This window comes from Malaya genurostris, chromosome 3, assembly GCF_030247185.1.
Source record: "Malaya genurostris strain Urasoe2022 chromosome 3, Malgen_1.1, whole genome shotgun sequence".
Classification (NCBI taxonomy): Eukaryota; Metazoa; Arthropoda; class Insecta; order Diptera; family Culicidae; genus Malaya; species Malaya genurostris.
The window spans coordinates 167,839,475-167,852,136 of NC_080572.1; the positions used below are offsets into that span (position 1 = coordinate 167,839,475).

Consider the following 12,662-nt stretch of genomic DNA (forward strand, 5'->3'; position numbering starts at 1 on the left):
ATATTAAGAGATTAAGTATTACCTAAATCTATTTGTATCTTATGTTTAGGTAATAACTTGAATAGCCAGGAGGGCTTATTTCCTTGGTCACGATTTAATAAAGAAATGGAGTTATTTTTGAAGATTTCTAAACTTTCGGGTGTGTCTAATTTCCATGGGTTGGAAATTTGTCTTATGATTTTTATGTCGTTGGTAGTGAGTTCATGATCTTCAGAAAAGGCATGTTCAGCTACTTTTGACTTGAAATGATGTGGTAGTCCTTTCTCTAATTCTTTAGATGCTTTCGCTATTTCAGCGACGTGCTCTTTGAAACGGATGTCTAGAGTTCTCTTTGTTTGTCCAATATATATTTTATCACAATGAGAACACGAGATTTTGTATACCCCAGATTCATAGTGTGTTGTCCACATAAGATCTTTGACAGCCCCCAAAGATAATAGTCTAACGGCGTCAAATCACAGCTCCGATGCGGCCGAACGACATCCGAATTTCGACTGATAATTCGATCTTAGAAGACTGTACGCAGAAGATCGATCGTAGCGTGGTACGGAGCGCCGTCTTGTTGGAACCAAATGGTGTCCAAGTCTTCCTCTTCAAGTAACGGGAAGAACCAATCGCTAATCATGTCGCGGTAGCGCTCGCCATTGACCGTGGCGGCGGCTCCTGCCTCATACCCGCCGAGATGAAAATGTGCCTCACCCGAGAAGATGATTTTTTGGCAAAAATCGGCGTCTTCTTCACGCTGGTCGCAAGCCCAGATGGCACTATTTTCACGCGTTCCTCAAGCGTATACACAACCGTTTTCGTTCAGCGGAAGGATAAAACTAAGTTTCTGTCAAATCAGAAGTGACACTAAGGTTACCCATGTCGAAATAACCGCTAGTTCAAAAAAATGTTAGATGGCGGGCCCTGTACATAAGTTTTTCCTAGCCGTAGTATCACTTTTACATAGATTTCTTATCCTAATATAATTCTAATATAGTCACAACGATTTGAATTCAATAAATTACATTCGTCTTATTTTTTTAAATATCGTATTATTCAAACCAAACGATTAACTGCTATAAATTATAAAATAAACTGAATTTTTATACATTTTGTTGATGATTTGATAAAATATTTCGAGTTTGTTTGTATCAGCACATCGTTTCTATTAAAATTTAGCTATTGGATGAACTAATGGACGCAGCAAGAGTCAGAACTAAGACAAAGGAGAATTTTAGTAAATTTCATTCCTGCAAATTAACAAAAAAAAATTTAGGCTGCACTATCTGTTCCGAATTCAAGCGTTACAGAAAATAATCACGAGAGATTTATGTTTATATGATGAACTTTAAAAATCCATTCACTGTGAAGATCACATTTTGTTCACTTGTAATGCAGTTGTTTTTGTCACAGAAATAGCGGTATGTTCCAATCGGCATTATCCTTCGGATAAAGTGTTATAGTGAAAAATAGTTATAGCCTGTTCGCACTATAGCGGGACGACAGGGACGGGACCATCCGGGACTATCCGGGACCAAATGGATTTTATCCCGGATCCGGGATTCCAAAACATACACACGCCGGCTGCACAGTCATCGCCGATGAGGAAAAAAACGTCCCGGATAGTCCCGTCCCGGTCGTCCCGGTATAGTGCGAACAGGCTTTTAATCGTGTACGTCAAGTTGATTTGATATCGATTTCAAGGATTTCAAAGTAAGATTAAACAAATGCTTGGCAAACTCTCCAGTTATGGTCAGTATTAAGAATCAATCCAAATCAAATCAAAGAATCAAATTGAAGTTTACCACTTTGGAAATAATTTTATCCACTTTTTTTAGTTTTAATTTTAAAAGGCGTTAGCAATTCAACATTTACTGCTCATGCATCGATGAACTGAAGGCGAAACGTATAAATTGAAAAGACCTTTTATTTGAATTAGTCAAATTCGGTCCATTGCACATATTACTCCGTTATTCCGGAACCGCAATTACTTTTGAAATTAAGATTGTTAAAATCGGTTCTGCCATCTCCGAGTAAAGTGAGTGCTGAATTCGAATAAAATTCAATGGCAACTTATGGAACCATAACAACTTTCATTTAAATATTTTTATAAAAAATCCGTTATGCCATTTCCGAAAAATTGAGTGCATAGTTTTGTCATCTAATCTAACCATCTAAGTTTCCACCCTACCTGCTGTCAAACCATTCGTTTGAATCCTGTTACGAATTTTAACGTGATTGAACTGAAATTCAGTTTCGGACCTGATTCGGGTTTGCTCACACCACCGTTGCTAAGAGCGATCCCAACTAAGTTTCGTGAAAATTATTTGTTTGATGAAACTACCCTGGGTCAGTTACAGTTTTCTCTAGCGAAAACAATATATACGAGAAGGTCAAAAGTTAAAAAATATACCATTTAATGGAAGCCTAGACAAAAAATCATCCGTCTGCTTATTAACAATAAAAATACGTATTTGTATTTGATTGATATATATTTAAGCAATAAAGTAATTTAAAAAAAACTGAAGCGTAAAGTTAATATTATAAGTTAATGTCGTTCTGTTGTACTCCAGCCAATTGATCCAGTTGAGCCGAAATCTGCTTCATCCTTTTCGAGTAATCCTATTAAAATAAAACATTCATATAAAAAGCGATTAGCTCAAAGTAGGTTATAACGAAGTATTCTAGATATTTAATACTACTAATACTTAAAACATAACACGTCTGTCAATAGGTTCCCAATCTGACAGACAGCGTCACTAAATAAAAATTTCTTTAGCGTTTGATAGAGGCTTACTTTTGATGTCATTTGTAAAATTTCATGGTATTCGATTCATTGGTGTTTTAGTTACTGTGCTTTCAGTGAAGCTACGTTCAGAAAAAAAACTGTTCAAGCAAAAAATGACTTGATAAGCATTATCCAGGCTCTGCTTCAAGCAGTTTAATTAAAATCGCAAAGTAAAGTTGCAGAAGATAACTGACATCGTAAAGATATCAAAATATGAAAATATTGTTCGCAAAGCCACAATTTCTCACAGCTGATCAAAAACAAATTACGCCACGATGACTAAATTCCATGATTTAAAATTGGATTGCAATCGCATCCACTATATTCACTAGGTTTAGCCCTCAGTGAATATTTCCTATTATCAAATTTTAAAAAGGATCTTGCTGGAAAGACCAGTATTTTTTTATTTGTCAAAAAATCAAAAACTTCGAAACGAAAACGCCAAATTTCGTGAGTTTTATGATATGCTGTTTAGAAATATTTCAAGAAGAAATATTGAGGTAATAACTGTTCGGAGAAAAACGAACTATATGTACCTTCATACATTTTCGAAAATTTCATTTGGAATGACTTAATATTAGATGAGCTTGAATTTTACTGGTTTCGGCTGTAACTTGCGTTCTGCTATCAGGAACGACTGTATGAGTTTAAATGCACCTTTTACCAGCCTAGCAGATGCATGCTTCCGTAGCTCTGTCGATTAGCAGACGTACTTGCGATCCGATGATTCTAGGTTCAAGTCGCGGCTGTTGCTATCAGTATTTTTTTTTATTTCAATGAATTTCATATTATGGAGATTTAGACACAATATTAAGTGTTCTTCCACGTAAATTTGCGTGAACTGCGACGCTCCATTTATGTGCATCTAATAAGATGTAAAATCACAGGGTTTTTTTAAGTGTGTATGGTTTCCCGAAAAATTTTAGTCTTGGATTTATCGACCATGTCCATTCAAAAATATCCTATCTTCTGAACTATTAAACCAAATTCAAATTTATTTTTTGACATTCTAGAAAAATGATACTATATATTAAAATCGCTTTTTGAATTATAGTTTTTTGAATATTTTAAATTTTCCATTTAGTTTCTGTAAATTTAAATGTCTCGTGTCTACACCAATTGTAAATTCTAAATCTGGCCATTTGATACAAAACTCGATTATTCGAGTTGTTTTTAATTACAGTCGTTTAACATGCTTGAAACTTTTCTACAGTTTTATAGAATGTCCTCCTCCCCAGAACGAGTAATAATTCACAATGATATAATTTATGTTATGGTATGCTATGTTGAAAATGAACATAAAAGAAAATTGAGATTCGGTAACGAAAAACTTCTACAGTTTGGATGTTTTTCTATCTAGAATCGTTTTACATTAATATAAACCTATCTAATGCCCAGTTCTATACATTACAGTGTATCATTTTGAAATTCATAATGAGTGTATGGTTCGTAATGATAAATTAAATATATTTAGATATTCATTGACGAAATATCAATATTAACATTTTATGTATACAACGATTTGTTTTAGTCTTTGTTAAGACGTAGAGCCGTCTTGAGCTAGTTTTAATATGATCAGTATCTAACGGGGAAACAAATTGAAAAACTGACATATGAACACAATGATGTAATGAAAACGTGATTAATCCACCTAGCAGTGAGATGATACCTTTTTTCATCAATCCGCATGTGTTTTTGCATGGATATTCTTAGGTGTTTTAGTTCTCATGACATTATTTTAATTATCGTCGTTTTAAACGGCAAATTGAGATTTTATTCACGCATTACCCTGTAATGTCGAAACTGCAAGTCGTATCGAATTTCAATCTTAATGTGTGACAATCGATTGAACATTCCATGAGATGTCGAAGTTAGTTCCACTTTAGAGTTATTTATGGTACTTCCAGACCCGGTATTCAGGAACTAGCATAACCCAAAATGATTCGAATGGCCATAAATTATTACGCCAAAAAATTTACATCTTCTATATCTGTATGAATTTCAAAAACTCCAGAATCGGATAAAATTCACCAATTTTGTATGGGACCTTAAGTTCTTTAATTTGATTTTTTGTTTTTGAAGTTCGATTTGGCCTTTTTGAAAAAATGATTGAGCTTTGAGAAACGATTCGATACTGGAACCGTAGTTCTAAAATCGGTGTAGCCGAAATCAGTTAAATTCACCCGAGGAGTGTGTAGACATCTTTAAGAAATTGTAGTGCGAATTAAAATTTGGGGTGGACATTCCGAATCGAAAACTGAATACCGCTTAAATTGAAATAAATTTATTTCGTAATCGATTATCCAAATCAGCAAACCCGATAAACCTGATTAATTTATGTGAAATGGACATTTTTATACTAATAACCCTGTATCTCCTAAACCAGAAATCGGATCTGACTAAATTTTATAGGATTTTAAGACCTCTCATTTGAATCATAGATGATTCTTAGATTTCATTTGAATCTTAGATCGGTTCAGCCATCTACGAGAAAAATGAATTGCATTATTTTAATTTCGTTTCATATATCATCCTGTGGTTCCGCAAGCAGAAGTCGGATCCAAACGTAATTCAGGAACCTTGTTTGGGAGTATACTACTTTTCATATGTAGTTCTGAGTTTGTAGAAAACGGTTTAGCCATCTCCGAGAAATATTGAGTGAAATTGTTTGTCATACACGCATTTGCTGATCTCGACGAACTGAATCGTATGGTATATGGAAGTTATGTTCTTCCAGCATTTATTGCTGTAAGTAGTTTAAATGAATATAATTATGGAATAACTTTCAACTTGAAAATGCTGATATCATCTGGTTTACATATGTCATATTCGAACGATTATGTTGCCAAAAACGAACCGTGCTATAATCGGTCCAAGGCAAATTGTCGTGAAAAAGGATGCTGTACACAGTCTTTTTGGTACTTAGAAACGATTGTATGTCACAGTATAAAAAATCGTGTTTTCCGTTGCTCCCAAGCATTTCTTTGTCACACAGCGCTCAAAAATTCTACTGCTGGAATAAGGGGAAAAGTCGTTTACACAAAAATTTCGATATCTCCGTTAAATATGGACGGATTTTAACAATCTATGGCTTGTTGGATAGGTATTACCGTGCGGAATCTAAGTCTGGAAACATATTCTCAATTCAATTGTGACAGATACTGTCAAAAAACTGAAAATTTTGACATAAAACTTCGTATAACTCAAAAAGTAAACATCCGATCTCAAAACCATTCAATAGCGTTTTGGGTGACGGGGAGACCTTTCATTTGCGACTAGTTTGATCAAAATCGGTCCAGCCATCTCTGAGATCTCGACCTCTTAGTTGACAACACACATACAGACACACACGGACATTTGTTCAGTTCGTCGAGCTGAATCGATTGGTATATGTCATTCGGCTCTCCGGGCCTCGGAAAAATTTTCTAAAGTTTGAGCGAATTCTATACCTATTTTTTATATATATAAAAAAGGTAAAACCGCGAAAATGTTACCACAGAGACGGGACTCGAATCCGTAGCTAACTCCTAACCGGGGAAATTGTTTTACCAATTAAACTACCCTGCATATGAAAACACATGAAAAGAAAGTCCAATTGATTGGACGAAACTAATCATGCTTCGCTGTACTTAGCCGTTACCGCAGAGTATCGTGGTGCAAAAATAGATTGGTAGAAATAGACTCGTGATCGTGATAAGTACAGCGAAGCATGCTTAGTTTCGTCCAATCAATTGGACTTTCTCTTCATGTGTTTTCATACGCAGGGTAGTTTAATTGGTAAAACAATTTCCCCGGTTAGGAGTTAGCTACGGGTTCGAGTCCCGTCTCTGCGGTAACATTTTCGCGGTTTTCATTACATCATTGTCTACATAACAATGTCAGTTTTCCAATCTATTTCCCCGTTAGATACTGATCGTATTAATTTTAGGTATAATTTTCAAAACTATGTATCTACGTACCTCTAATCCAATTTCTCTTATGTAACCTATGTTACTAGTTCCGACAGCTTGCTTGGGATTTGTGATGCGATTCTCACATAACAGACTGCATGAGGTATAATCAGAAACCTGAAAAAATAGGGATTAAAATAAACGTCTTACAAAACCCTAACATCAAAACTCTAACTGAATCAGTGTTATTTTCGGTGTGTATTGACCTGTCAATCAATCTTGCTCTTATGTCATTTTGATATCCAGATAATTAAATAATATAGATTTTTACTCCTTTGTATCATATCGGATGAAGGTATTTGCAAGAAAAATTCATTTTGTCTGAGTTGATCCGTACATTTTATTATGTAATTAATTCTCCTTGGGCCAGAATTAGGGCTAGTTCGTTTATCGTGTGTGTATTTCCACTTACAAGTAAGATATACTAAAGTTTTTTTTACATGCACAGAACAACTTCATGGGTTCACATGAAAGATACAGGAGAAACTTTAGTGCTCCACAATAACTAATAATCTGGTAGATTAATTATCACATATCTGTTTAGAAAAGCCAACAAAAATGTAACAAAAAAACATTGGTGAAAGGATATGCCCTCGAGTTCTGATGCATTAACAGAAGAGTCAGCTGCAAAACGTAAAACAAATGAGAAAAACCGGCAACCTTGAGGTACTGTTATATGTTTAAGACGAGTCATAAATTTGTTTTCGTCTGAGGTTGCAAATAGCATTAACACTACGTCTGCTTACCGGTTTATATTGAACCTCGAGGTGGCATTATTAGTACAACATAAACTGCTAATGCACTGATGTGTTGAAAACCAAACTCTTGATAAATTATACAAACCATTACTATATTTAATGTTATGTTTATAAATTTAGAGAACATTTCTACAAATTTTGGGTTCCGCAAAATTTCGTTCCTCAAAAACTGAGGTCGAAAATACTTGCAATCGGTACCGCATACCAAACATTGAACATTCACTAAATGGCGCAAAAAAATTGAAGTTGTTTTCACGTTTCACGGAGAGGAGAGAAATCAAATTGACTCAACAAGCTTACCAAACACTCAAACGCATGTTTTGAGGGAATCTGGCATCGTGTCATTGCGCGAAACCAGGGATGCAGTAGTACGAAGCCAAAAATGTACCGAATGAGGCAAATCCGCAAAACTCGGGAAAGTCTTCGAAAACGACAAGGATTGAATGAATGTTAGATGGCGCAACTATTTGCAAGGATTTTAATGGGTAGTGTTAAATTCAAGGTGCGAGCATTTACCTTAGTAAAGGAGGTTGAATAAGCCAACTTTGCATGAACATAGCCAATATGTGTGTATTTCATTCCTGAGAATTTCAAAAATATCCGACATAAAATAAATTTTTGAAATCATTATTTTTGTCATTTGCAGTACAATACAGTACAGTACAGTCCTTATGATTGTAGCATTTTTTCACGCACAAGTATGTACAAGCTTCGATGTAAACTCGACTGGAGGCCTGATGCTTGCAAAAAGAAGTATGTCTCTCATGATTTGTTCATGAAATTTAAGAGCTGAATATCTTGCTAATATGATGTTTTTGTTTACGTGCAATGTCGTCAAGAATGATAGAAAGATTCATTTGATAAAATGTAAGAAAAAAATGAACGAAAAAAATGTATAGCTCGAGGACGGTAAAAATGCATAGCTCATTACGTGAAGAGCAAAGTTTAACGCATAAGTAATTAAATGTTTTTACGAGTGATTTTCGTAAGCAGAAAAGTATACCTATGGTACTATGAAGTTAGCGAGAATATCTCACTTTTTACCGGATTATTCTATTCGTTTGACACTAAGCATTTCATACATTGACACAATGTCTATTCTGATCCAATTGTGTATGAGATCAGCATATGTAGGTAACTTACACTCGAAGCACACATCGAATGAAAACAGCAAAAATACCTTTTCAATATCCTGATATAGTTTCTGTTTCTGACGTTCCAACTGTTGAATAGCCTGAAAATAACGCTGCTCCAAAGAACAATCGTTTACTTGTTGGAAATTTGAATCCCAGTGGCATGACTGCAGTGCTATTTGCTTCAGTTTGATGTTCTCTTCGGCAATCAACATGTCGATTTCCTCTTGCTGCCTCTGTGAATAATTGCATTGATAAGTTTTTACCAGGACTGGTGTACAACGTTGGAATGCTTTATTAAATCAGTTCCAGTGCACAATACATTTTATTGAAAAAGCTGAATCTATACATAGAGTACCTGACTGTAGATACAATGAAAATAAAAGCTGCATGTTAGTTGAAGAATTAAACTTAAATATTAGAGTAAACAAGATGTTCAATTATGATTTTACTGAGATAAAAATATAATTTTATACTGCGCTTCTTGGCTAACATTAGAGATTATCATTATCAATAAATTGATGCATTCCCTTTATTTCTTTAAAGGTCAATTTCGATTGAATATTTGTGAGCAAAGAATGCTCTGCATATCTACCCTGACAGCAGTGCATCGAAAGACCATATTTCAGACGTCGTTCAGATAGTTATCTACGATCTGGAAAATCAGTATATTGTCTATTACAAAACCTACCTCACGTTGCAATGTTTTCAATAGTTTATCAAGTTCTGCTTCCCGAGTTGCGACATTATGCTTCAATTGAACGTTCTTGCTCTCCAAAAGAGCCTCGTTTTCTAGTTTCCGAATTTTTTTCTTGTGTAACAACAATAGCTTCCGCTGCATATCAATTCTTCTCGTTTCGGTTGCCAGTGTGTCCTCGAACTTCCGTTCCACTTCTGTAATGAAAGTGAAATCAATCATATAGTTTTCCAATCCGTTGATATATTGAATATTGATTGAGTGTGATAAAATACGTCAAATTCATCTTAGAATTCTTATAGCCCAAATGTAGCCGTCGTTATACAGAGCGACTGTGTACAGGAAACAACTTTTTTTCGATGATTTTGTAGACTAAATTTTTTTTTGCGAAGCCAATAAAAATTGGCTCGATTAATTTCGACTATTTAAATCAGCAACTGATAACGATAACAGTTGTTGCTCAATTCTGACAAAAAAAACGAAATAGCTATCACAAATAATAACCTACCTTTCATTCGCATATCATGTTCATCCTGTACCAACACATTCATTACTTTATTTTGCAGAGAACGCTCCAGCTTTTCCATTTCCAAAATCCTCGACTCGAGTTGATCTTGCTCCTTTTTCAAACAATTTAATTGATTTGTCCTGATATCGACTAATTTTTTTGGAAAATGATTAAATTTACTATATGTGCTATTGTATATAGATTCGCTACTACTCAAACTATACTTTTGACGATACAAATCATTAGTTTTCATATCAGAGCCTGCAATCCCGTTGAGGGAACGAAACGATTTCATATAACACCGCGGGTGGATGTTATCTGTGCATTTCTCCATTGTATTGTAAGTTCTTTTTAGTATGTTTTTGATATCTACCATGGCTGGTTCGTGGAATAATGCTCTGATTTCATGTTCCGAGGTGCACTTCATGATGCTTGATTTATGAGCCGCGTTATACGCAACGATAAAAAAGACCACAAAATAAGATTCGTTCGAGAGCACATGATCCCAGAGCCGACGCCATTGATTGGCATTGAAATTTTGCGCAAAAGCCATTTCCATCATTGTCATCGCATAGATTCGGGAAGATATATTGTGCTCGCGGTAGAAAATCATCAAGTTTGGTTCGTACTCACACAGGATATTCTCTATCATACCCAAATAATTGAATGGTTCCAACGGAGCGAATTCGAACCACAGCTGACAGTGGTTGAGCAAAATTGTAGCAACGGCTTCGAAACAAGTTAGCGAATCGTTGTGATAAATCTTTACAAACGGATGCACGAAAAACGGCAAAAAATCACAATGTGCAAAAACCGGTGACCAGTGTGCTAGGCAGGACACAATTTTTTTAACATTCCGCACAATCCGGGGCTCGATGTCGGAAAAATTAGTATCATAGTCACACACACAAGGATGATGTCCCTTCATCAGTAAAACATTAAAGCCGTCAGAGTTTTGTGGTAATTCCAACAATGTGCGCCAAATAATAGTCCGATGCTTTTCGGGATATTCACCAAACTCGATGAGTATGGGAAGTAGTCTGTTTCTGTCCAGCGTTTTAGACATCTGTAATATAACGAAACAGAAGTTAAAAAAAGCTGCAATGAGAGTTTCGCCATTGAGGAAAGAAAAAAGGATTAGAATTGTGCGAATACCAATGTCATGTGATCGACTTCTCAGTGCGGACATTCATGCACTTTTTTGTGGTTGTTGCTGTAAAATTGATGTGTTCACTGTTAGTTCAATAGAGTAGCAATTACATCCAAATTGAGAAAAACATCTATTTATTTGAATGTTACTAAAATGATTATCAAAATAATACTACTGAAAAGACATATTTTAATCCACCTGGTGATGTGATGGTGCCTTTCTCATATTATTCATACTCACATAAATATTACTGTGGTATTTTTCAAAAAAAAAAATCTATTGAATTTTGATTAAAAACGAAAAAGATTATTCTGGTATATACTATTATAACCTACAAATTGTTTTGGATAACCATGTTTAAAAGAATTTCTTCCATTTTGTTCACCGTCGCTCTAAATGAAATTTGAAACTAAGATTTGAAAATTCAGTTCGGTTCACTGAGAAAATAAAATGAGTTCCGTTTTGAAATTTTTGACCCGATACTCCCAAACTGTGGTTGTTTGACCAGCATCAGACATAATTTTCGAATTTAGATGAAATAACTAACAAGGTGTAAACAGTTATATATGGCTAGTTCGATTCATTTGTTAGTTTTCACGTTGGTATGTATAGAAATATACTCTTGAAATTATACTTTTCTACTTTGAATCATGCACACGGAGAACCCGCAGATCCTAAAATTACAATATTGCAATTGTTGCTTCACGCCTTGGTTGTTTCAACTTAAATGTTGTTGATTTAACTAACATATCTGTTGATTTTGTCATAATCATTCAGTGTTCAAATGCTGTCACTTGGCGGACAATGACAGCAAAACGCAGAAAAAAATCCTCTTAATTTCACCAGAAACGTTTCTTATTGAAATTTTGTAATGGCAAATGAAAACAAGCAGGCAAAATTAGATGAGCGCGTAGATATAGTTAGGGACACGATTGAGCTAGAATCCTAGTCACAGGACAGAAAGAGAAAAGTGTAAATGCGATGCGATATATGTTGCGCAACATTTACTGTCAGTGTTACAAAAATAATCTGTATATATCACGGATCGACCGGAATTAGCACTGCGCCTAATTCGTATTACTGTTTTTGAATTAGTTGATATTAACAACAAAATTTCCAAAATAACTATTAAATTAGTTGAAATTCAGAATTTACTTTGTTTAAAAAAAAATCTTGTTTTTAAAGAATGTGTTTAGTTGGCGAATGTCCTGGACACAAACAAGCAGTATTTCAATCCAACACGAAATTCTCATTGACAACTAATTTTGTTATAAAAATCAGAAAATTTGTTTCTATTTATCTATTACCACCATTGCTGAAGAACAGTACAAATAAAACAAATTGGTTTTATTAACAAGCAAAACAAAATAATCAATTAAAAAGCTAAAAAGGACAGCCTTGTTGAAACTGCCTGCAAATTGTTTTGATGTTTTTCGCATTTGTTACGATATATCCATATTTAAATTTCTAAACCGATATGTAAAAATGCCGTAAACTCTTAGTGAAAAGTGAATTTATTCGGAATTTGTGCGCATTTGATGTGATTGTGCGTAATAATGTTTTTACGTGGAACAGTGAAGTGAGTTTCGAATGTTGCACTCTAATTGTATATATCGAACGAAGTTTTTTGTTTCTTTCGAATGTTTTTGTTTTTTTCGAATGAAGAAAACAGCGATTCAGAATAACAGTTTTT

The 12,662-nt window shown here is 34.6% G+C and overlaps 1 protein-coding gene across 1 annotated transcript in view; it reads right to left on the minus strand.

The window, feature by feature from the left end:
- Nucleotides 1-2,513: 2,513 nt before the first annotated feature.
- The window catches only part of LOC131434095 (TBC1 domain family member 31), a 34,277-nt gene continuing 24,128 nt past the window's right edge, over nucleotides 2,514-12,662 (minus strand). Inside the window, exons 6-10 of the mRNA XM_058600741.1 lie at nucleotides 9,820-10,885; nucleotides 9,306-9,508; nucleotides 8,662-8,850; nucleotides 6,733-6,840; nucleotides 2,514-2,607 (exon numbers count right to left, since the gene is read on the minus strand). Coding sequence (XP_058456724.1) covers nucleotides 2,527-2,607; nucleotides 6,733-6,840; nucleotides 8,662-8,850; nucleotides 9,306-9,508; nucleotides 9,820-10,885 — 1,647 coding nt within the window. The 3' untranslated portion in view covers nucleotides 2,514-2,526. The remainder of the gene's footprint in view (nucleotides 2,608-6,732; nucleotides 6,841-8,661; nucleotides 8,851-9,305; nucleotides 9,509-9,819; nucleotides 10,886-12,662) is intronic.